This window comes from Ursus maritimus, unplaced genomic scaffold (assembly GCF_017311325.1).
Source record: "Ursus maritimus isolate PB19 unplaced genomic scaffold, ASM1731132v1 scaffold_2, whole genome shotgun sequence".
Taxonomy (NCBI): domain Eukaryota; kingdom Metazoa; phylum Chordata; class Mammalia; order Carnivora; family Ursidae; genus Ursus; species Ursus maritimus.
In genome coordinates, this window is record NW_024424452.1 from 20,802,295 (window position 1) to 20,826,427 (window position 24,133).

General features: G+C 48.1%; 1 protein-coding gene across 1 annotated transcript in view; it reads right to left on the minus strand.

The window, feature by feature from the left end:
* Positions 1-9,476: 9,476 nt before the first annotated feature.
* Positions 9,477-24,133, minus strand: part of PRKCB (protein kinase C beta) — a 314,044-nt gene continuing 299,387 nt past the window's right edge. Inside the window, 1 exon segment of the mRNA XM_040635210.1 lies at positions 9,477-10,127. Coding sequence (XP_040491144.1) covers positions 9,975-10,127 — 153 coding nt within the window. The 3' untranslated portion in view covers positions 9,477-9,974.

Sequence of the window (24,133 nt, forward strand, 5' to 3'; positions counted from 1 at the left end):
GGCTCACAGCACTCAGGTTTTTTCACTCCTGGAATGCTTCATGCACCAGCCTGGCTCCTGTAATGATGCAAACAATAGCTAACACGTATACGAAACATACCGTATTCCAGGTACTGTCTCATTCGATCTCCCTAACAATCCTAAGGGAGAAGTATTAGTATTGTCCCTCTCATATTAAGGATGGGAGGGCATGGCTAAGTAAGTTCCCAGGGTTATGAGCTGGTACGTGGCAGAGCTGGGAGTTGAACACTCTGGCTTCAGAGTCTGTGTTCTCACCATTGCACCGTTCTCTAGAGTAACCCCTTTCTTCTAACCTCGGTAAAGTTTTCTGCAGTTGCATCAATGAGATGGGAACACGGTCCAGAGGGTTGATATTCAGTTTTCATGGTCACATTGGCCAAGAGAGCCTAGTTATGGATGTCTAGGGTCATAACGTAGGGAATTAACTGACTCATTTTCCCATTGCTCTCAGCAACTCCAGACTCATCTCTGATACCCAAGGACAGTCCTACTCAGAATAGAAGCTCCCACCAGAAGCCGTTGCGCTTGGAAGTGAGAGTGACCTCCCACCCTAGTGCCTCCCAACTCAGCCCTGAGCCGCAGGGCATGGAGGACCAAAGGAATCCTCAGGAGTTGGTCCCGTCTGCTCATCCTTGACAACTACAGACACACTTCTTCCTAGATGGCTGTACTCACTTTCCAAACATGCCGAGGGTCAAATCAAGGTGACACACTCCTACACTGAAGGTGTCACCCACCTTTTTTTTTTTTAAACCCAGAGCCTGTGATTCTCGATTGAGAAATTCCTCAATTTTCTACACAGCCTTTTCAGCAAGATTTGGTCAAGTTTCTTCCTGAAATTTGTATTATAGAAAAAAGACATCTTATTTCCCCTTTCTGGTTATAGAATTATGTAATAATATTTGAACATGTTGTTTCAAAGTACGACTCACCCTTCCTTCCAAACCCTGGAGAATCACTGATCGATGAGTGATTCTCGTGGATTTTTAAGAGGATGTCTTTACCCAAATGGTAGCTTTTGAGATAATGCCTGACAACTGCTATCAGATGCTTAACATTTGAAAATAAATTCACAAAACACAGAAGATGAACAGATGGTCTGCGAGTTTTGTCCATTCTCTGTAGCTTTCCACCACTCTCTGCTGCATCAGACATAAAGGAGTTTGAGCCAGCCCCAGGTGGGTGGATTGCGAGGGGGAGGTGAGCTGTCCCCAGGCCTGAGCCATACCCAGCAACAGCTGTCTCCAGGGGCCCTGCAGGAGGGCTGCACCCACAGACAGGGTCCTTGCTCCTGGTTCCTGCTGGTGGGGACAGTGCTAGTGGGGAAGGGCATTAAAGTCACCTGGGTCCTCTGGCTGGTAGAGCGGCTTCTGTCTTCTTATTCCCTGGAAGAATTCGGAGTGAGATTTCTTCCCTGCCTGTGCTTGCCTGGTGACACCCCACGTCAGAAGGTGTGGTTCCAGAATCCAGTTTGGCCAATTTACCAGCGTTTGGGTTAGACTGTAGGCTATGAACTTGTCCATACCCGGTGTAGCAGATGACCACAAACTAGATGGCTTAAAACAATAGACATTTATCTTAATAGGATCATCCTCTTAAAACAATAGAAACAGACCGTTCGGGAGGTCAGAAGTCTAAAATCAAGGTGTGGGCAGAGCTGCACTCTCAAGCCCGAGGGGAGAATCTGCTCTTTACCCCTTCCAGCTGCCGGCAGCTGGCGGTATTCCTTAGCTTGTGGCCCCATCCTCAGCCCGCCTTCCCCTCTGCATGTCTGTGTGGTCTCCCTTTGCCTAAAGACACCAGTGACAGCATTATGGCCCACCCTGGTAATATGGGGTAATCTCTCCCCCTCAAGATCCTTAGTGTCATTACATCTGCAAAGACCCTTTCCCAAAGAGCAAAAGCAAAAAAAGTGGCTTTTATAAATTCCAGGGTTAGGACTCAAAATCTCGGGGTGGTCTTCTTCTACTTACTCCATCAAGTCGAAGCCCTGGTCTTTCTGCTTCTCCTCCCTTCCGGTCCTGGCATCTTCCCTTCAGAAAAGTCACACAGCCCCTGGAGGTTCCTAAAAAGACTGATCCTGGGATGGCTGAGAGAACACCCTGCTGGGAATCAGGAGAACCATTTTGGTTGGACAGTCCGAATCAATCACCTTCTCTCTCTCTGTTCTTCTTCTCTTCTCTTCAAAGACAGCGGTCAAGGTGGTCAAGCACACCTCTGCTTTCTCACTGCCCTATTGCAATGGTCTCTGTTGATCTTCCTGCTCTTCCTCCTACCCCTGCATACATGTTCTCTAAGGTAGATCAGATGTAACCCTTTTGTTGACGGTCTCTGTGGAGATACAGAAGAAAGGCCCTCCAGAGATGTCCATGTTCCAATCCCTAAGACCTGCGAATGTGTTCTCTCACATGGCTAAAGGGACTTCGTGAATGTATCAGGGACCGTGGGCTGGGGTGATTTTCCTGGGTGATCTGGGTGGGCCCAAAGTGGTCACACTGGGGACAGTCACAGACATAAAAGATGTGGCAAGGCACAGAGATGGGAGTGATGTGCTTTGAAGGTGACAAGCCAAGCCCACGGTGTAGGTGGCCTCTAGATGGTGAAGAAGACAAGGAAAAAGACTCACCCCTAGAGCTTCCAGAAGGAACTTGCTCTGCGGGCACCTTGACTTTAGTCCAGTAAGACTGGTTTTTGGACTTCAGGCTTCCAGAACTGTAGGACAACCAATTGGTGTTGTGTTAAGCCACACAGCTTGTGATAACTTGTTACAGCCACAGCAGGAAATGAATACATGTCCAAGGGATTCTCACTGGACTTAGAACAAAGTCAGACTTCTCACCAAGGTCTAGAAATGCCTACCGGATCTGGCCCCTGCCTTCCTCTCCAGCCTTATCTCCACCACCTGGCCCAGTGCTCAGCATTCATCGGCAACACAGGCTATTGCTGGTCTTGGGCGGGCCAGACCTCATGCTCTGGCCTTTGCTGGCCCCTCTGTCTGCAATGCTTTGCTCTGGCTCCTTGTCCCTGAGCTCAAGCTACCACCTTCTCAAGGAGGCCTTCCTTGAGCACGTGGGCTAACCAGCTGACAAACAGACCATCCCACCCCTCCCAGTCTTTCTTGTTTTCCGTAGTACCTGCCGCTATCTTCGATCGTGTTGTTCACTATTTAAGATGAATCCCTTCTAGGGCATCAGCTGCATGAGAATAGGGCCCATGTTTTGCTCCCCTTCTGAGTTGGTCATTGGCCGTAAAGAGAGATTTAGCAAATGAATGATGATAGTCATTCATATCCAGCTCTAATAATTTCTCTCTGCAGTCGTGGACTGTCTGACAGTTTCAGCCTTTGTAGCAGAAGAGAAAATCACCCTGAAGCCCAGGTTTGAGCCAGGCAATGATAAAGGATGGGATCTGGAGGCATTATCTGCTTGCTCCTCTCTTTAGTCAGAGTTTCCCCTCCCTTAACATAATTTTTAAGTATTTCCCCTTTCTCGCCATCTTCCCCCGTAAGGCCTCCTCTGGGTTCTGTCTACTTACCCCCAGTGGAACTTCCTGAGGATAATCTTGGAGTCAACAACCTTCAGGGACTCAACTCAAGTTTCCATGGTTGCTTTTGGCTTTCCGCTGCTTAACGAGGGCAGTGATGTGAATGTGACGCTGTCCATATTTTAGGGGCTCAAGGAAACTCCTCTAGTTTGAGACAGGGATTTTAAATTTTGCGGGCTTACATAAATGATGATTTCTGTTCTGTGCACGAGGAGCCTGAGTCTTTTGATCCAAAGAAAAGGTCATTTCCATGTGGATAAATGGTGTTGGTCTGACTGCCCACCAGCCAGAAGCTCTCAGTCAGGGAGAGGATGACCCCCTCCACTTCACCTCAAGGGGGAGGGTTGATCTGCTTGATCAAGGTTGTGCACATTCAGGGTACCTGCGTGGCTCAGTCACTTAAGCATCTGCCTTCGTCTCAGGTAATGAGCCTGTGGTCTTAGGATGAACTCTGCATTGGGCTCCCTGCTCTGCGGGGAGTCTGCTTCTCCTTCTGCCTGTCCTCTTGCTTGTGTGCTCTCTAACAAATAAATAAAATCTTAAAAAAAAAATATTGTGCACATTCATTAGACACAGTCCTAAGACCGCTTTTCTCTCCCATATTCCACCCTGTATTATGTCTCTCAGAGGAAACCCTTTCCATCCATGTGGTAGTCAGCTTCTCACATGGCTCTCAATAATCTCAGCCTTGCCTATTTATGCCTTTGTGTAATCCCTTCTCCTTAAGTGTGGGCTGGACCTAGTGACTTGAATGGAACTTCCATCTCACTGGTATTCTCGCTTGACTGCCTTCTTAGCTTGTATACTTTGATAAAGCAAGCTGCCATTTTGGAAAGGGGCACATGGCAAGGGACTGCAGGCAGCCTCCAGCCAAGAGCCACCAAGGAATTGAAGTGCTCCATTAAATAGCTTCCAGGGAACTGAAACCTGCCAACAACCATGTGAGAGAGCTTAGAAGTGGATTCTTCCCTACTTGAACCTTCAGATGAGACCACAGCCAGTGCCTGCCCCAGCCAACACCTTGATTGCAGCTAATGAGGACCCTGAAACAGAGGACCCAGCTAAACTGTGCCTGGATTCCCAACCCACAGAAACCATGAGCCAAGAATGTGTGTTGTTTTAAGCTGCAAAGTTTTGGGGTAATCTGTTAACAGTGATAGATGAGTAAATACAACCTACATGATATATAGGAATTATTTAAGCAATCCAGCTCACCTTAGAGTTAGGATCCCACATTGGGATATGCAGTCCAATCTTCAAAGAGTAATCAACGTTTCATTTGTTAGGCATTGCCCTTTTTGTATTTATTTCCCTCTTGGACCTTGTGGGGGAGAGTGACTGGTTGAAAACAGAATTGAATATTCTTGTGTCTCTTGTCCAAATACCATTATAATCTTACTCTGACATGTGGCCTCATTTGGGCAGGCTATCTGCCAGGGAGACTTGCATTTATGGGACAAAATCCATAGAGAGAGAGTGTGGTTCAATCATTGAGCAAGGCCTCTAGAATTCAAAGTTTTATTGCTTTGGGAAGTCAGGATTAATTTTGGGAACCAGTGTTGCATGTCTAGGAAGTGATAAACAGCAGAATTCCACGTGGGTCCAAGCAATTTCAGATCAAAACCAGCAGAGATATAGGACTGCGATATTTGGCTTTAGGGCTTATAAAGCCAGATATTGATAGATGGTACTGGATTGAGTGTCCCAGATTTGGTTCCCATTTATTTGGCTTTGCATTCCTCTCTGATTTCTCCAGCATCTCAGCTTATGTACGAGGTTAGAAAAAGAACCATGGCAGGGGCGCCTGGGTGGCACAGCGGTTGAGCGTCTGCCTTCGGCTCAGGGCGTGATCCCGGCGTTGTGAGATCGAGCCCCACATCAGGCTCCTCTGCTATGAGCCTGCTTCTTCCTCTCCCACTCCCCCTGCTTGTGTTCCCTCTCTCGCTGGCTGTCTCTATCCTGTCGAATAAATAAATAAAATCTTTAAAAAAAAAAAAGAAAGAAAGAAAAAGAACCATGGCAGAAATAACATCTGAGGATTTCAGAATTTCGTCCTCATTGGCTTAAAAAGCCTATACCATCAGCTCTCAAGTTCGTCTTGGTTATTCAATGGACAAGCCTGAATTCGGCACCCTGTCTTTGTATGTTGAGACTGAAGAGACAGGTAAGACTGACTTTTGGTGGGCCATGTGGCCTGACCATGGGGAAGCCCAGGTAGTTTCCTGGCAATTTCTTTCCCATCTACCTTATTTTTCTGATGCTCCCTAAGTTCATAAATGGTTCCATTAAGGGACTGGGTAGTAGACACAAAATTGTTGATGGATTATTCTATCCCTATGTCCATTCACCTTTGCAATGTGTTTTTATAGTGTCTCCCATCCAGAAGTGGAATCCATTTCTCCACCCCTTGACTTTGGCTTATGGGAAAGCAGCGAACCTGACATAAGCAGAGGCTTGAAATTGTTGGTCACTGGAGTTTCTTCCCATTACTGTTCTTTGGAGTCCTCAAAACTACAAGATGAAGAAGCCTATGTTCTAGCTGGAACATACAAGAACAGTGGAGCAAAACCAAGCAAACACAACTGAACTTCCTCTAGAGTAGTGATGCTGTCAAACACTATGCAGGTGAATGAGACCATCCTAGACCACCTAGTCACCAGCTGACACTCCAGCTGACTGAAGATATCCAAGCAAGACCATCAGAGAGACACTGGGATGGTCAGATTAGAAAAGCCACCATTATGAACTGAATAAATGGCTATTTTTAAAAGACACTAGGTTTTGAGGTGGTTTGTTACTCAGGATTAGATAATTGGTGTAGACTGGTATCATGTGTATGTTCCCCCCAACTCATCTTCTTGGTGAATTTTGAGTCCCCGAAGGCAAGGGCTACAACTCATCAGAAGGTCAAATTCAGGTCCTTGCCTTTGGTAGTGAGCTTGGCAATGACACAGTGGGGGACCTCTGTGAACCAAATCCAATGCCGGCCGGGTCTCTCCTTCAATTACTTCTCACTAGTGGCTTGTCTCTCATACATTACTAAACTTGAGGGATCTTTGGGGTAGACCAAAATTCCCATCTGCAGAGAATCCACTATTATGGTTTGCTTCCTCAGCATACATCCCCTTGTTCTGAGAACAGTTTCCAATTCTTATTCAGAGCAATCCCTTGCTCATTCCCAGTTCACGTGGTTTGGGTGGCAGTCTACCCATTGCTCCAGAAGTGCAGCTCATGATGTATGTGGTTGGTAGTCTCCGAGATGACACCTAGGGTCCCCCAACTCTGGAGATTTTTACCTTTGGTAAGGCCTTCCCCTTGAGTGTGGGTTGGATTTATTGACTTGTTGCTGCTGCTGCTTCTTCTAAGACTTTATTTATTTGTCAGAGAGAGAGAGAGAGAGAGAGAGCACAAGTAGGGGGAACGGCAGGCAGAGGGAGAAGCAGACTCCCCACTGAGCAGGGAGCCCGATGTGGGACTCGATCCCAGGGTCCTGAGATCATGACCTGAGGTGAAGGCAGACGCTTAACCGACTGAGCCACCCAGGCACCCCGATTGACTTGCTTCTAAAGAACAGAAAAAAGCAATGTGATGGGATGTCACTTCTGAGATGAGATGGCTTCCAGATTGGGCACCTGAATTGCTTTCCGGGGCAGGGGAGGGGAACCAGCTGCCACATCCAGACAGTCCTCTGGAGATGCCTATCTGGTGAGGAACTGGAGCGGCCAATGACCATGTGAGTAAGCTTGGAAGTGAATCCTCTCTCCCCTGAATTGATCCTTCATGTTACTGCAACCCTGGCCAACAGCTTGACTGCAACCTCATGAGAGGGGGCTATGCCAGGTAAGCCACACCTAGCTTTCCTGCCTGTAGATATTGAGAGCTAATACATAATGGTTGCTTCAAAGTTGGGGAGTAACTTGCTACACAACTAATACAACTTAGGTCTGCCTGATCAAAGTACCTCCCCTGCCTCCCCTCTCCACCCCAGACATAGTGCTTGGTTCAGGAGTGTGCATGTGACCAGGCTAAGCCAATCAGAGTAAACTTCAGGCCTTTTATAGGACCTCTCACTCATTTCTCACTGGACATGATCTTAGGAAGATGAGAGGCTGGGACTTCTGCATCTTCTTGTCCCTGTGAATAGAAAGTCCTGGGCTGCAGACGCCTGGGTGGCTCAGTCGGTTAAGCGTCTGCCTCCGGCTCAGGTCATGACCCCAGGGTCCTGGGATCAAGCCCTGCATTGGGCTCCCTGCTCAGCAGGGGGCCTGTTTCTCCGTCTCCCTCTGCCCCTCCCCCGCTCATGCTCTCTAATAGATAAAATCTTAAAAAAAAAAAAAAAAGTCCTGGTCTGTCTTGTTGGGTCTCTATATCCCCAGCACCCCGAATTGTGCCTGGCTCAAAGTGGGTGCTCAACATCTAGGAAAGGAAAGGTGGGTTCATATCCAGCAGAGAGAGAAAATAGGAGGGGCTGGCGTGACATGGGGAAGAATCAGAAGTAGCAATAGCGAGCTCTTCTGTCTTATCATCTTAAATGGAACATGTCATCAAAGGTCTACAGGGAGTCTGCTTATTTTTGTTTTCCAAATGTGACGCACGGAACACACAGTTTCTTCCTTATGTCTAAGTTGGCTTTCCCCAATTTTAACTGGCAGAGTTTCTAAAATTCTGCGAAGAATGCACGAGGATCAATGGAGTCACTGCATCTGCCCGAAGCTCCATTTACTGGGTGTTTTCCAAGGAGGCAGGAGATGAATAAAGTCTGTGGAGTCGCAACACACTTGGTGTGATGGGTTTGCTCTTTTCTGCTACCCACCGACATGAGCAGCTATGAAGGCATGTGTGATAGACTGGATTAGGACATCTTTCAAAAAGAAAATAGAAGCATGATTTCATTCAGAGAAGATAGCAGGCTGACACCCAGTGATTCATTAATGTGCCACTCTGATCTCCAAGAGTGGGGCTCCTTATCATGCCGACAAGTTTTATTTTATTTTCCTCCTCTTCTGGCCTCCCCGGCCAAGTATGGTTGTGGAGAAAAGGCACACACTTTTCTTTGTTGTTATTGCAGATGTCAAATTAGGAGAAAATAGTAAAAAGTAAGTGGTTTTACAGGTAGTGACATCCTCCTAGACCACAGAAAAGCGTTCTCTGAGGGCGCCTGGGTGGCGCAGTTGGTTAAGTGTCTGACTCTTGGTTTTGGCTCAGGTCATGATCTCAGGGCTGTGGGATCGAGTCCCACTTCAGGCTCCATGCTCAGTGGGGAGTCTGCTTGGGATTTTCTCTCCCTCACCCTCTGCCCCTGCTGCACGTGCTCTGTCTCTAGAATAAATCAATCTTCAAAAAGAGAAAGAAAAGTGTTCTCTTTGTACTGACAGCAACTTCCTTCCTGACTTTTGTCACAGGTGGAATGAATGAAATCTTTATTAAGCACTTTGTGCTTGAGGATTGAGTACACACAAACCACACTGAATGGATCACCAAACAGATCCCGATTCCAGGCACAGGAAAATATTGAGGTGATTCAAATGGCGAAGTTTCAGTCTCCAATCTACAGCGGCCAGGTACGTGGATAGAGAGTGTAACACAACAGGGCACGGTGGAGACTGCGGCGGAGTGTGAGCCCACATTGCTTTTAAAGGAGACAGCCATTTTCTCAGTTCCGTTGAATTATTTCCACAGGGGAACCAGACCCAGGGCTGCTCATCTTCCAATTTTTTTTTTCAAGTGAATCTGAACACCCCAGAATTTATATAAAATATCCCATTTTCTAAAATGTTGACGATGAAATAAAATTGTGACGACGAAACAGAACGTGCAACAAAGCTTGTCCACTGGCCGCATCGGCCTGTGGCTCTTGAGTTTATAACCCCTGTACCAGGGCCTATTTAAAAGCAGACACGTTAACAAGAGAGTTTGCATATATTAACTCAGTTTAATCATTATTAATTCTTAAACAAAAAATTTCCTCCAAGAGACAATAGTTCACAGTAACTGCAAAGCTTACTCACAATTTTTAAAAATACCAGTCATGCTTAGCATTCAAAGAAGATATGGTAGAATAACTGTAAAAACATTTACCAGGAACATCAGCTTCTGACTTTAAAAATTACAAATACTGAAGCATTTTGGTATCAGACACAGTAGGTTTGACATTGTATGTTCATTTTGATGGTTTCTGGAAGTTTGGAAAAGTGTACCTCTCTAATTGGATAAAGCGCTTACTCTAAACTAAACATTTTCAAATGTAGAAAACAAACTAGCAAGCTACACGTACAAAGGAAAGCCCTCGAGGACAAGCCGTCCACATGTTGAATGCCAGCATATGCACCATGGATCCTGGAAGACTAGAATTGATATACACTTGGCCTGAAGTCTTACACTCCAGGCTCGACAATGGAGTCTGCATTCACCTACACATTAATGACAAACTCTGGGTTAGTATAGGAGAAGCCAGCAAATTCATTTTGGTCCAAGTTCATGATGAAGAGTTTATCGGTAGGCGTGAGTTCCACAGGCTGTCTGGTGAACTCTTTGTCGAAGTTGGAGGTGTCTCGCTTGTCTCTCTGCCAAATGGAAAGCAGACACATTAACACAGCAAAGAAGGAAACACAGCCCACACCTGCCAGTTAGTGGGAAGCCGATGACATCTCATGGGCAGACTCAGGAAGAGCCCTGTGCTGAGTTCTTTAGCAGGTGTTATGCTCACACTATCGCCTGCCTTTCACTTCATATGGTATGTTGGCTTCAGGAGAGAAAACTTGGTGGTGGTTGTCTAAGAAAGGAAACGAAACACTGAATTTCTTTAAGGATTGTCATAAAGTGGACTGTGGGTCTGTGTGTGTTCTGTTTTCTTTGGCTTTGAGAAGAACTGAACTGGAAACTACTCCTTACCATGTAAAATGTCACAGAATTAGTCATGGGATAGAGCGTCCCAGAGAAAACCATCCAACAGCGACCCCTGTGGCGAGGAGGCTCCTTTCTTTAAAAAGGAGAGCAGCTGTACAACCACTCAGTTGCCAAGAAGATGGAGTGAGTGGCATGTAGGGACATCACATGACTGACTGCCTGATGAAAGGAGCTGACCACTGTCCACCCCACATCCCCTGGTGCCAACTAGGCTTTGAAGGGAGGCTCAGAAATCCACCCACAGACTAGAATTTGGGTCTTCATCACCCACAGGCTGTCTCCAAGGATGGTTACAGCACAGCATGTATCTAGTCAACAAGCTATAAGAACAAAACCCAAAGCTTAAAGTAAGGTCTGTAAGGGCAGCCTTAAAACAAACAAAAATTTTATTCTCCTGGTTAGCCTGACATTTCTTTTTTTGGGTTGGGGGGGCATTCATACCAGGTTACTAACTACAGTTTGGGGCAACTTTTCCAGGAAACGGCAGAGTGTGGGCGAATAAACACACCTCACGTCTGTATGATGTTCTCACCTGCTCAGGGTCCCGCAGGCTCTCGTTCCTTCCCAACCTCACCACCCACCTGGGGGCAGGAGCAGCTGGAGTCCTCACTCCCCCATGGTTTGACATAGGAGAAAACGGGTGCAGGAAGATACAGTGACTTGCCCAAGGTTGCACAGGGGGGTAGTGATCTTTACATGACCATATCGCTCTTAATTAGGGCTCACCTCAGTCCCTCTGACTGGAGAAAGAGCCAGGGGGACAGCCTGATGGCTGGTTTATTACAGGATTGCCGAGGAGAACACCTGGGTCTGCCTTGCTGAAGCCAGAGCTGGGTCAGATTGTAAAGAGGGGGAGGCTCAGGGAGTATTGGCTGATTTGCTGGAGTCCAGTCAATTGTCATTCATGTCTTAGGTTTTGCTCCTAATGGGTGATGACTGGTTAGGGTTTCTCATTGCTGGGCTCACTCCCCTTTGCCAAATACCTCTCACAAGAATTCCTTCTTTCAGGCTGTCCCTTGAGATAGGTAAAATGTCCCTATGGAGTTGCTACTTTGTTGTGTTGTATGTGTTGGGGCGTGGGAGTGAGGTGGGGTGGGGGGGCAGATAAGGAACACACTTCAGTAAGTGTCGCCAGACTTCAGTGGGCTCAAGATGCTGATGGAGCTCTTTTCTAGACGGTGGGCCATCTCCTGCCATGCCCTGTCCATTCCGCTTTATCTTGTCCTGCCTGCTGTCAGCCTGTCCTGTGCTGTCCCAGGCACGGACTGTGTTATCTCCTCGGGTCAGAGAAAAGCTCAAACATCACCCCTTCCTTTAATATTGCCTGTGCATCCCTCCCTGGGCCCTACAAGTCATACCTCAGCACCCTTTTAATTGTCTCCATGGCACTTACATACTGTCAGACATTGTCTTACTTATTGCCTCTCTCCAGGCGGGGAGGGTCCGTACCTGTTTCTTCACTATTGTATTTCCAGGGCCAAGAATAACGCTTGGCACACAGCAGGCTGTCCACAACTATTTGTTGAATGAATCAATCAATGAATGGAGATTGACTAAGGTGAGCCTCTTTGCCTCTTGCTTTTTTCCCAACATATCCTTGTCCTTGAGTCAGAGGCCCCATTCTATAGCAAAGCAATGAAATTGTTCCTGTTGATTCTCTGGGTCCCTCACATTGGCCTCTGCTCACTTTGAGCCCCAGTGTGGACTGAACTGTTAGGCCCCTTCAAGGTCTGAGAGCTGCGGGGCTGTATGTGGGCCCAGGTAGATTTGGGGCTAGAAGGAAGGCTGTTGCCTCCTTTCAGATCTCCCCTGGGAACATCAACCCCATCTGGTCTTCCCTGCCTCTGGACATCCCTGGAGGTTCTTACCACCAGCCTCAGCTTTCAGAGCTCTTCCCCATCTGTTGTGCTGGTTAGGTCTCGTGCTTCAAATAGCCATGTCCAAACAGAATCTGCCATTACGGATTTCGTGCTGTGGGCAGATCCCTTTAGGAAATACCCTGAATTATACCTCCAGAAGGTGGGAGAGGATAGGCCTCTCTTTTGGGACCATTCTTTTTTGGGTGGATAGCATCTGAAGCCACTTGAGCAGAGTATCACTCAACCAAATAGGGTTATTAATTCCGCTGGCCTCCTATTGATTCCCCAAGGTCATCAGGACCATGGCCCTACCCTTTCTTAGTAGACGAGCAGGTTAGTGAGAAGTCTAAGAAATGGCAAGAGGGATTCTTGGATCCTGGCAGACAATTAGCCATGGCTAACATGGACTGTGTTTAGGTTTCTTTGGATTTTCTTAATTTCTTTTTAAAAATTCTTCCTTAGGGGCGCCTGGGTGGCACAGCGGTTAAGCATCTGCCTTCAGCTCAGGGCGTGATCCTGGCGTTCTGGGATCGAGCCCCACATCAGGCTCCTCCGCTATGAGCCTGCTTCTTCCTCTCCCACTCCCCCTGCTTGTGTTCCCTCTCTCGCTGGCTGTCTCTATCTCTGTTGAATAAATAAATAAAATCTTTAAAAAAAATAAAATAAAAATTCTTGCTTAATTTGAGTTCTTTTGGAAAATCTCAGCTTGTCTCATCTAGAAGAACCAGGCGGTGTCAAGCTGGGAGCAGTGTGCTAGCAGGACAGGATCCCCCTGAGGGCTGGAGAGGGTAATGCCTGCAGGAATCTGGATGAGAAAACTCTAAGAAGCAAGGTTCAGCACTCAGAACTGAGCTGTAAAACCAATTCCCTCTCTCCATATGAGTACCCATCTCTGCTCAAATCTTGGTGATTCTATGGTCTGTTCGAGCATGGAGACTGTGCCTTTGGCCTTCCGAAGGAAACCCACCCCAGCTGCCATCTAACTCCTGTCCTTCCCCACCCATCACGTTCAAGGATTGTTCCAGAAATCTGGGCCAAGGGGGCGCTGCTGCATTTCCTCCTTCAGCCTCAAACTATGGTCTACAGAGAGGAAGAGGTGCCCTGAAGACTTCTGATGACTTTTTCTTTCTTGTAAGAATCTTCCCCTGACTAACTCAGAGACTGCTTATCTCTACATCACATCGCGCTTTTAATTACTTGTTTAACATCTGCTGCCCTGGATTGCATCTTTGGGGTTCCCCACTGTGCTCCTGGCACCCAACAGAGAGCTTGGCACACAGTCGGTGCTCAATGAATGCTTCCTGGATGAATGAATGGGGAGTGGAATATGGGGATGACTGTGCAGAGAAGTGGAAAATCCTTCTTCCTGGATAAACTTGCAAAGTATGGCCTGGAGATACTCATAGGTCTCCTTTGGACTTGAAATGATGATGGAAAAGGAAATTGTGGGGAATTCTGACCAAGGATCCCTCACTTGCACAGAAGCCTTCGCAGGCCAACCCTCAGCAAGGTGTGTTGGGGGAACTTTGGCTTGAGTACCTCTTTCTGTGAATGATTCAACTTTTGAAAAAAATAACGACAGAAATTTGGCAAATGTGCAGTGTGTATATACAATATATTCTTCCTATCTATCTATCTATCTATCTATCTATCTATCTATCTATCTATCCATCCATCCACCCATCTATCTATCCATCTATGTCTAGCTGGCTATCTACCTATCTTACAGTGTTCTCTAACATTGTCTCAAATAATCTGTCAATGGCCCAATGCTTCTCCATGGTTTTTATCTTCCTGAGAGAGTAGGTCCAAGGAAAGACCTGGTGACCCAATGGTCAGACAAAGGACCTCAAATAACCTGCCTGTTGGCGGGCACGGCTCAGAGATGCCAGCTATAAAGCAGAAAGAGTCCTGCACTGAGTCAGGGAACCTGGGTCTGCGCCCCAGCTGGCTGACCTTGGGCAAGTCACTTCCTCTCTCCAGATGCCAGTGTCCCCAACAAGAAAATGGGGGGAGGAGGCTTCTGCCCCGATTTCCCTCCTTCTCTAACTTCCTGAGCTTGTCAGCTGGAACTTGGGGTTTGCCCCACATGGGGTCTATATTGCTACCACAATGGAGAAGTGGAGGGCAGACAGGAGTGAGCCAGGGGCCTCTGCCTATATGGAAATACCAATCATGGGTTTCTTAAAGATGAGAAGTGTTTCTTCAAGAACATTTGTCAAGTTTGTAAAGTTCTCCTGATGGTCTCTTAGAAGCTCTGGCGGTTCTGGAAATCATTCAACTTGTGATAAGAATTCTCTGTAGGGCTGCCTGGGAATAGAAGGAGGCAGTAGGCAAGGACGGGGTACCACCTGCTGTCCTCACCGGCTTGGGCAGAAACGGGATTTCTCCCGCCCAAGGGGTTTCCTTGGCTTCTGGGGGCTCACAAAGCTGCTCGCAAGAAAGAATATTTAGTCCAAGCTGGGAGGAGTGGTGATTTTGATAAGAAAATCAAGAGCCCCAGCCATGCTCCTAGCTGGCCCCTAAACTTGACTCTGGCCTTGACCTCCAGTATCGTTGGAAGCCCCGGCCAGCTCATCCCATCCCATTACAGGCTGCCAGGAGCCCCTGAACGGTCCCCAGACTCTCAGACCGGCGGAACCCGGGGCTGAGGTTAAGCTCTGGGTTTAGTTCCTTTCCGTCCTGAAGGCTCAGGAGGCCCGCTTGGCAGTTTGGGTCCACATTTTTCAAAGAGAGTTGTTTTTTCTTGAAATAGCATTTCTTCTTTTCTTTTCTTTCTTTTTTTTTTTTTTTTTGTATCTCGATGCTAGAAAAAAAATGGCACATAACAGATATCCAGATACAAATGGACATTTCCACAAACATCTTGCAAAACAACATCAGAGTGAAGAATACAACCGTCTACGTTTCAAGAAACGGCGTCTTTCTCAGAGCGCTTAGTTAGCTTTCCAAAGCCAGCAACAAACCTAGACAAACCCCATCCGCGCGGGCATGGGTCTGCTAGGCTCCAGGGCCGCCTTCTTGACAAATCAAAGCGGGTCACTGTGGTTAATAACAGTTGGACACAGATTTCAAAGCATGTGTAACAAAGTGAGTTTTTTTTTTTCTTTTTGCGTTTGAACAACAACAGAAATAAAACCCCAAAGCAAATAAAATTTGAAATGTAATGTAAAACCATGGTCCTCTGGGACCTGGCTAGAGTGACCATGTCTTTTCAGGGGGTGATGCCAAATGCCCTTTGCAAGGAGTTTGAGGATGAAGGTGATCAGGGACAGAGAGTATCAGAAATTACAGCATGGAGGTGGCGCCCAAGCCGGTTGCCTTTTGACTGACCCCTTGAGGTCCTTTTAGATTGAGACTGTCTCAAAACACCCTCTTGGCATTTTAAAAGGGCTGAGATCATCTCCTTAACTTTGAGTCTAAAAAATCACAAATGCGATTTTATTTTTAGCCTGTGCACCGCACAGCTCATGGTGCCCCCAAACCAGGCAGAATGGAGGAATTCCCTCTACGTCAAAGCAACCGTCCACTTGCATGCACACCAAGCTCCAGGTCCAGGAGGGAGAGAATGCTGCTAGCATCCGGTGATCCACTCATCTGTAGGAACAATCTAGACTGGATGCCTGGAGTTGGGAAACGTGTGAAACGGGAGCGTTGGAAGAAAGAGAGAGAAAGCAGGCATTGTTCTGTCCCCACGGGATCCGTGGAGCGGCCATGCTGGGGAAAGTCAACGGCAAGAGGATGGCTGCTGATGTGCTCGTTACGCAGCAGCATTTTCGGTGTGCCGTCCGCATCATCCCATCTCACAGAGATGCTCCAAACTACCTGAGGACATTTGGTTTCTGAAACATGGTCACTCTAGTCTCATCAGCAAATAAAACATGGATGCGACGTGGCAATGGAAAGAAGAGGTGTCACCACAACAGCCGTTGAACTTGAATGACAGAAATGAAGGACGGAGGTCTACACATCTACTTAGCTCTTGACTTCAGGTTTTAAAAATTCAGAGTTAACAAAGGAAAATCCTTCGAATTCTGACTGGTCAATATTCCTGATGACTTCCTGGTCGGGAGGTGTTAGGACTGGTGGATGGCGGGTGAAAAACCGGTCGAAGTTTTCAGCATTTCGCCCACACTATGAGAGGGGAAGAAAAGAACTTGTGGTAGGTGGAAAAAAAAAAAAAAAACCACAAAACCAAAACCAAAAACCCAAACAAAACAGAACCAAATAAAATGGGGCGTGGCTTGCTCCCCTGCCTCAGAGAGAGGTTGTTTCAATGATCAGAAATGAGAGCAACATAAAATGCAAAATTCTCATGACCTTTGGCGCATGACCTGGGGCTCCCGACTTGTAGTTTCCAGGGCTCGTGAGCTGCCCCTGGTGTCCTCTGGGCAGTCAGGAGCTGCATGGCAAAGGCATGAGATGGTGGGGCTGGTGGCATGTGGCGTGTCCCCTCCCCCCATCCCAGACCATAAGGAGTCAGCCAAGCCCACCTGCTGAAAGAGATGGGATTAAGGTACCGGCGATGTTTCGTGTGCCACCAGATGCAAAGTAATGAACCCATCATATGTCACCTGGGAGATCCTGTTATTTAGCAGTGGATCCCTCAAAGTGCTTTCCTCTGGCTGCTGGTCAGGAACAATGGACGTGGCCGGCTCCAGAGACACAGAAGTTTACAAACTCTAGTCAGTGGACACGGATCTAAGACCTGGGTTTGGTGCCTGCAATGGCTGGCCGCCCATGAGGCCCCAGTTGGTTGTATAAGACCTTGACCCTTAATCACAAGAGGCCATCAGGCCAACTCAGCCACTCTCTCTCCAAATGGGAGCGGAGGGTGTGGGATGAGACAGAAGCCAGTGCTTGGTGGGGCAGTTGGGTTCTAGAGAGGAAACCATCATCATTTCTCACCCATCCTGGGGTCCTTCTGTACGCAAAGGTCTTCGTCTGAGGCAGAGCTGTAACGTGTGTCTGCACACGCACACGTGTGCAGGTCTGTACACGCCTGCACGCACAACCTGCCACCCAGTGAGAAGACACTCAGGCACTAAATCTAGTATTCTCAGGTTTTCACCGGCAAACACGTGCACAGACGTCGAAGTATCTGAAACACAGTGTCTACAGCAGGTAACCGTAAGCTAATAATAGAACAGTAGTAGTACTAGCAGCTACGACAGCTAATACGCATTATACCTTTGCTATATGCCAGCTCCCCTAGCATACTCTGCTTGCATTATCTTGTTCCATCCTCCCAATGACCCAATGATGGGGGAATTATCCCTACTGGACAGATGAGGAAACCAAGGCCAGGGAGATGTCATTTGTTCGAGGTCACATAGCCACCGAATAGCATAGCTAGTCACAGTGCTCTGACGTCAGAGCCCAAGCCCCTGGCTCCATTCTACATGAATGGTTCATAGGCTGAGGAGGACAGGACGAAGTGAGGCGGGGCTGGGAAGGGAGAGAGGAGGAGCGAAGGATGGGGATGAAGAGGTCTCTGGTTTGAAGGACAGTGAGAATGTGCTTGCGTCAACCCCAGAGACAGAGAAAGTGGGAAAATTCAGAAAGTCGGCTATTTCTGTTGGGACACAATGACACTGAGGGACCAGGGAGCTTCCAGGAGATGACCTGAGTGGGTTAGAAGTAAAGATTCTGGAGCTCAGGAGAGAGGTCTTTAAAAAAAAAAAATTGAAAGGATAGAACATGGAAAGTGGAAGAAAGATAATAATAATAGTAATAAAAACCACTGAGCAGTTTCCAGGCAACTGGCATTTGCTCAGCATTTCACATACATCACATTTTGCTTCACACAACCGCCCTGAGAGGTGGGGATCTGATTTCCATTTGCCAGTGAGAAAATTGCCCCTAAAACCAAGATTGGGAAGAGGAGACCCAGGAGGGGGCACCGTCAGACAGGCTGGGGACTGTGAGAATCCAGGGAGAGGCGCTGCTGGAGCCGAAATATCTCTGAGGGGTCAATCAGGAAAGTCATGGAAAATGGGCCAAGGATGAAAGGATGAGAAGATGAAGAGCTGTCACAGAGCTTGAGTCATGGGCAGAGGGAACGTGAGTTGAGAAAGGCAAGGGGTGCACCCTCCCCCTTTGCTCTTTCAAGCCCCACAGTCAAGGGAAGCAGGCATTGGGTGTGTGTGTACGTGTGTGCACAGGACTCAGCTCCCAGAGGGCCTCAATACTCCTGCTCTGTTCCTGTTTGGGACAATTCTTTTCAGCCATGTTGATATCTTTGCTTTGGGTCTCAGGAAACGAGAAGTGCCACCCCCCCCAACCCTGCCTGCCCGCCATACAATCAAGACTTGGAGTCTGCTCTGCTGGCTGGTAGGGGAAAACTTCTGCCCATAAAAGGATGGGCCCTCAACACAGTGTGGTCAGGATCACCGTCCATATTCTTTCATTTTTTTGCATCTTTTTTTTCATTTGAGAAATATTTATTGAGTACCTACTATGTGCCAGGCCCTGTGCTAAGGGTGTTATACCAAATCCATGCCTTGTGGAACTTGCGTTCTACTGGGGAAGAAAGGCAACAAACACACAAATAGAAGTGGAACTGTAAATGTGCATAGTTGTGCTAATGCCAGGTGGGGGAGGCAAGTGGTATTAAGAAAAATAAAGTCAGGCCAGGGATACAGAGTGAAGAGAATGTCATTTTTGATCAAGTGGTCAGCTCTGAGGAGATGAACTTGGAGCCATTTGAATGTCTGGAGGAACAGCATTCAGGGGAAGTGCATTTGCAAAGGCCCAGAGATGGGCACACTTGCGTGGCTGAGTCACCCGACAGTGGTGAGGTCAGTGTGGCCAGAGCGGTGACCAAGACACAGAGGGGCGAGAGGGGTGAGAGAGGGGGCCAGGGCCCAGATCGTGGGCCTTGCTGGCCAAGGGAGGACAGAGGGTTTCCATCTCTGCCCGGTGAGAAGTCGCTGGAGGGTTCTGCACACCTGGCATGCTCTGACTAGGGTTTCTGCATACGAAGCTGACGGATGGGCGAGGGGCGGGGGGTCAACCGGGAGGTGAGAGACGATGGTGGCTCAGAGGAAGGTGCCCTTGGGGGAGACGGAAAGGTGCATCTGGACTGAGGGGAGAGGTGGCAAGATGTGCTGATGGGTCAGAAGTGGGGTATTCTAGGAAGAGAGTGTCTGTCGGTGACCCCACAACTTTGTGCCTGAGCTCCGTGGCAAGTGGGGGACACTCGGGGTAGAGTGCCTTCAGGGGGCCACCGGGCACTTGCTTTCTTGTTTGATAGTCTGAGCATCCAGTGAGGATGCTGAGGGTATGGGGACTGAAGAGGGCCGGCAGTTAGACTGATGGCAGAGGCCCTGGGGAAGCTAGAAGCCGGCTGTCATCATCTGGCGCAGAGAGACGGGGGACAGGGCCGAGGGGCAGTGGTGGACACAACCCAGAGGAGCGGGAGCCAGGGACTGGTGGTTGGGAGTGAGCCAGCACAGTATAAGGCACACCTGTGTGTGTTCCTCTTTGGCCTGGGTGCTGGGACCCAAACCAGCTAGCGTGGGAAGCATGTGAGTGGAGACCTGGAGTCTTCGGGGGCCATTTTTCTTTAAAAACCATCAATTTCCCATGCATACCAGAAGGCTGCTGCTTGGCCCGGGCCTCCCCAGAGGCTGTGATAGGAGACAGAGAAGCGGCTCCTGGCAGCTCTGAGCCTCTCCCCCTCCCCTGCCTCACCGCCCGCCCCCCCTGCCTCGGAGAACAATGAAATCTTTAAGTGAGATAGCAGGGAGGAGATGCAAAGCAGGGGTTAACCAAGGGGGCACAATGCAGAGGGAGCGTGATTTTCCTGCTAATAAGCAGCTTACGGGGCTGGCAGATCACAGCCTTCCTAAGTGTTTCCGTGTTTTTCAAATGGAGCTGTCACTGCCCATTAGCTTCAGGAGCACTCCCTAAATGGAGACGTCAGCCCTTGGGAGGCACAGCCCGGATCAGCTCTGCACCTGCCATGTCCTTGGAGAATGGGCAGCTCTGCCACTGGGATTGAGCAACACACGCGGCGTGGACCACACCTGCTTCTCTGGCGGTCCTGGGTGGGGACTGAGCCTCACTTAGCTCCTGGAAGAAACCCCACCCCCTTGTCATCAGGGCACAGCCCTGGAGCTCCCACAACAGCGACGGGGACCCACACCCGCTCGGTTATTGAAATCGCACGGCACCTCTTCCCAGGGTGGGAGAGGGGAGTGAGGATTTTGACTTGTTCAATTGCGCCTCCGAATCTGAGAACCTAGACAGTTTGAAAAGCTTATCTGTGAGCTGTTACATGTGAGCTCTTTTTTTCTTCCCCCTTCTTCTCTTCTTTCTAATTTCTGTTTCATTGTGTTAATAACAGCTCCGAGTCTAGCTGTCGAATGTGGAGCTGGCTTAGTCATAGCAGCCACGGGGATCTTTCAGACGCCAACCTGGATATGTCACTTCTCTGCAATGCTCCCCGTTGCCCAGGGCCCTTTCGGACTTGGCCCTGGTCACCTGGTCACTAGCTCCTCACTGCCCACTCTCTCACCCCCAAAACACCTTCTAGCTGTACTCTGGTCCCCAGGTGTCCCAGGACACTTATGCACTTTGTCACCTCTCAGCCTTTGCAATGAACTGCCTCCTCCGCCAGGAACACCTGCCTCCCACCCTGTCCGCGCCCCCCCCCCCCCAACCAGGGCATTTCCTACGCATCCTTTTTGTCTCCAGACAGATGTCACGTCCTCCAGGAACCTTTCCCTGGACCCCTCCTCTATACTCCTGGGTTTATCCCACCAAGATACAGATGTTCATCAAAAAATTTTTCCAGAGGTGGGGGGGAAGTTGACATTCACTATCCACCAATAAGGGAAAAAGTTAAATAAATAACAATACACCTCTCTGAGGTGGTACCAAGCAAAACACCTTTAAAAATTAAAAGAAGATTTAGAAGAATAGTAAGTGACATAGTTACACAGAATTACTAACTGTATACAATGTGTTCCCATGCTATAAATTATACACACAAATGTGCAGGCTCACAGGTACTGCAGGTTCTATATATGCTTATAAAGACTGCACAAGTTACAGATTGTTTCATCTCCTCCTTTATCTTTTCTGCTTGGTTGTGTTTTTGAAAATCTAAATAACAATCAGATTTTTTTTAATAAGAAGAAAACCCCCCAAAGCTACTTTAAATGAGGGAGCTACTGCTATTTGGGTGCTAAGGTGCTTCTTCTGCCTGGCTGTGTGTGCTGGGCACCAGAAATACAATGACACACAAGAGGGTCCCTGTCCTGGTCATCATGGAGCTTGCAGTTTAGCAGAGTAGACAGATGCACACACAGGCCACTGCATGGTACCATGTGACCACTGAGGCACGGAGCACAGGAGTGAGGAACCTAAGAAGGGCCAGGAAGACTTCCTGGAGGAAGTGACATCTAAGCTGAGTGTGACCAGAAAGAAAGACACCGCTTCTTTGGAGGAGAGAAGGAAATTGCCCAGAGAGGACAAGGAGGTGAAAAGAGGGTAGGGACAGAGCAAGATGCTGGAGAAGAGGAAAGAGCCCACCCCATATTGCTTAACCAGGCTTGATGGCGGGAGGCTGATGGCACAGGGGAGTTTCCTGTCTGGCCTCCGTCAAGACAGCAGGGGATCTTCGGGAACCCAAACTAGAAGGTCACAGTGAACATATATACCCAAGCCACACAGCCTAGGTAAAAAGACAAAAGAGTCTTTTTCTTGGGGCGCCTGGGTGGCTCAGTCGGTTAAGCGTCTGCCTTAGGCTCAGATCCTAGGATTGAGCTCCGAGTGGGGCTCCCTGCTCAGCGGGGAGTCTGCTTCTCCCTCTCCCTCTGCGCTGCCCCCTACTCATGCTCTCTCTCCTCTCTCTCAAATAAATAAAATCTTTTTAAAAAATAATCTTTTTCTTCTTTTCTAAATGTGCAAATTCAATGAAATTCCGGGTCCCTTTCATGCCTGACAGACTGTCGTCCACAGCAGGACAACACGGGAGGACCCACCCAGGGAGAAGCAGTCAGCTGAGCACGGAGCTGTACACAGGTTGGATCATTTTTGGGAAGTCGTTTGTGGACCAAGGTTTCTCTCTGGAGCAGAGTCAGACAAGATGCAGTGGAGAAAGAAAAGAAAGATGAAAGCTCCCGTTCCTGTGACTGGGTGAAGATTCCTCACAGTCGGGGCATTTGATTTCCTGTGTCTGCTTAGTTAGAAGAAGTCAGCAAGAGAGGGGGCTTGCTGGGTAGCAAGTCTCATGTTTTGTTTTGTTTTATCTAAAAATAAGATGCCATGCCTTGTTTTCCTTCCAGATTTCGGTCTAAATGCCATCTTCTCAGAGAAGCTGTCCAGGATCACCTCCAGACAAAGTAATCCTCCCCTCCTGTTACTCTTCCTCAGAGCATCCCTCTCCCTTCCTGCACAGGAAGTAAACTATCCAAAGAGCCCGATCTAAATGACATGTTTATTTCTTGCTTCTCTGTCGGGGAACTAGAGTCCCATCTAGACTGTAAGGCCCGCCGAGAGCTGAAGTCACACCATGGGCTTCCCGGGGCTCAGCACAGGCTCTGGCACACAGTAGGCACTCAATATTGTCGGCTGGACGGATGGCTGTGTATGTTAAGTGCATATTATTAGCCAGATATTGTGTTAAGTGCTTTGAGAGGATTATCTCATTTAATCCATGACGTCTTTGCTGTACAACAAGGAAGGGGCTTAGCGAATTTAAGTGCCTGACTATGATTTGATCCCAAATCTGACAATGATCTAGACTCTTCCATTAGCCTTGTACATTTCTTGCTGAAACAAATACGTTCAAAAGCACCCAGGAAAATCAACAACCAAACCCTCTGTTATCTCACCACCTCGATACCTTCCTTATGTAACATTTTGGTGTGTGTCCTGCAAGACTGGATGAATAGATGGAGGGATGTTTGTTTCTCTTGAAACAAAGTATAGAATCATTCCTTTGTTCTTCAGCCTGCTTTTAAGAAATGAGATGAAATACACCCTTGTGAACAAAGTGTCATATTTTCCTTATCTATTCTTCACCATTCATCCTAAACCCACGCTGTTGGCTTCAAAGAGACTAGTCCTCAAATAACAATCACCCCCTTTATTTGCTTATGTTTTTATAGCTTTGATTCTCACAGGTTTGTGAGACAGGCAGGAAAAGGATTATCTCCACCTAGCAGATAATTTGGGAAGTTAACAACTTGGTCAGGGTCATGGAGGGTAAAGGAGGGGAGCGGAGATTCAGAGTTGGGTCTGCTTGATTCCAAAGAATCAGTGCCTTACGAATTACATCTGGTCGTGTGGCACGAACTTAAACGCTGACCTGGGTACCTCTCCCAGCACCATCAATCCCCAGCTATACAACCTTTAAGCAGTTATACAACCCCTAAGCCAACTTTTTTTACGTCAAATGAACCTATCTTGTAGTGTGTGGTGAGGGTGACTTGATAAAATGCACAGAATATATGTGACGTGGTAGCCGCCATGGGGGTGCGGACAGAGCCAGCCCTGTCCAGTGAGCTAGTCTGATAGCTGTGGCCGTCCTCTGGCTACAGACAGGTCCTGCGGGCCTTGCCTACACCCCAAGCCCTCCTGAGATATTGCCCAGACAGATACAGACACTTTAAACACCAACTGAAATCTTTGCCGCCAAGGCTGGTGGGATATGGGAGGGAGCCTCAAGGTGATGCCAGGCCTTAACTGGGGCTCCTGGTTAGAAGGGAGGGACAGATGTCTGCCTGGGGACAAAAGGGACACATTTCCACCCTCCCACCACTGCCTTGGAAAGACATTTTTTTATTTTAAAG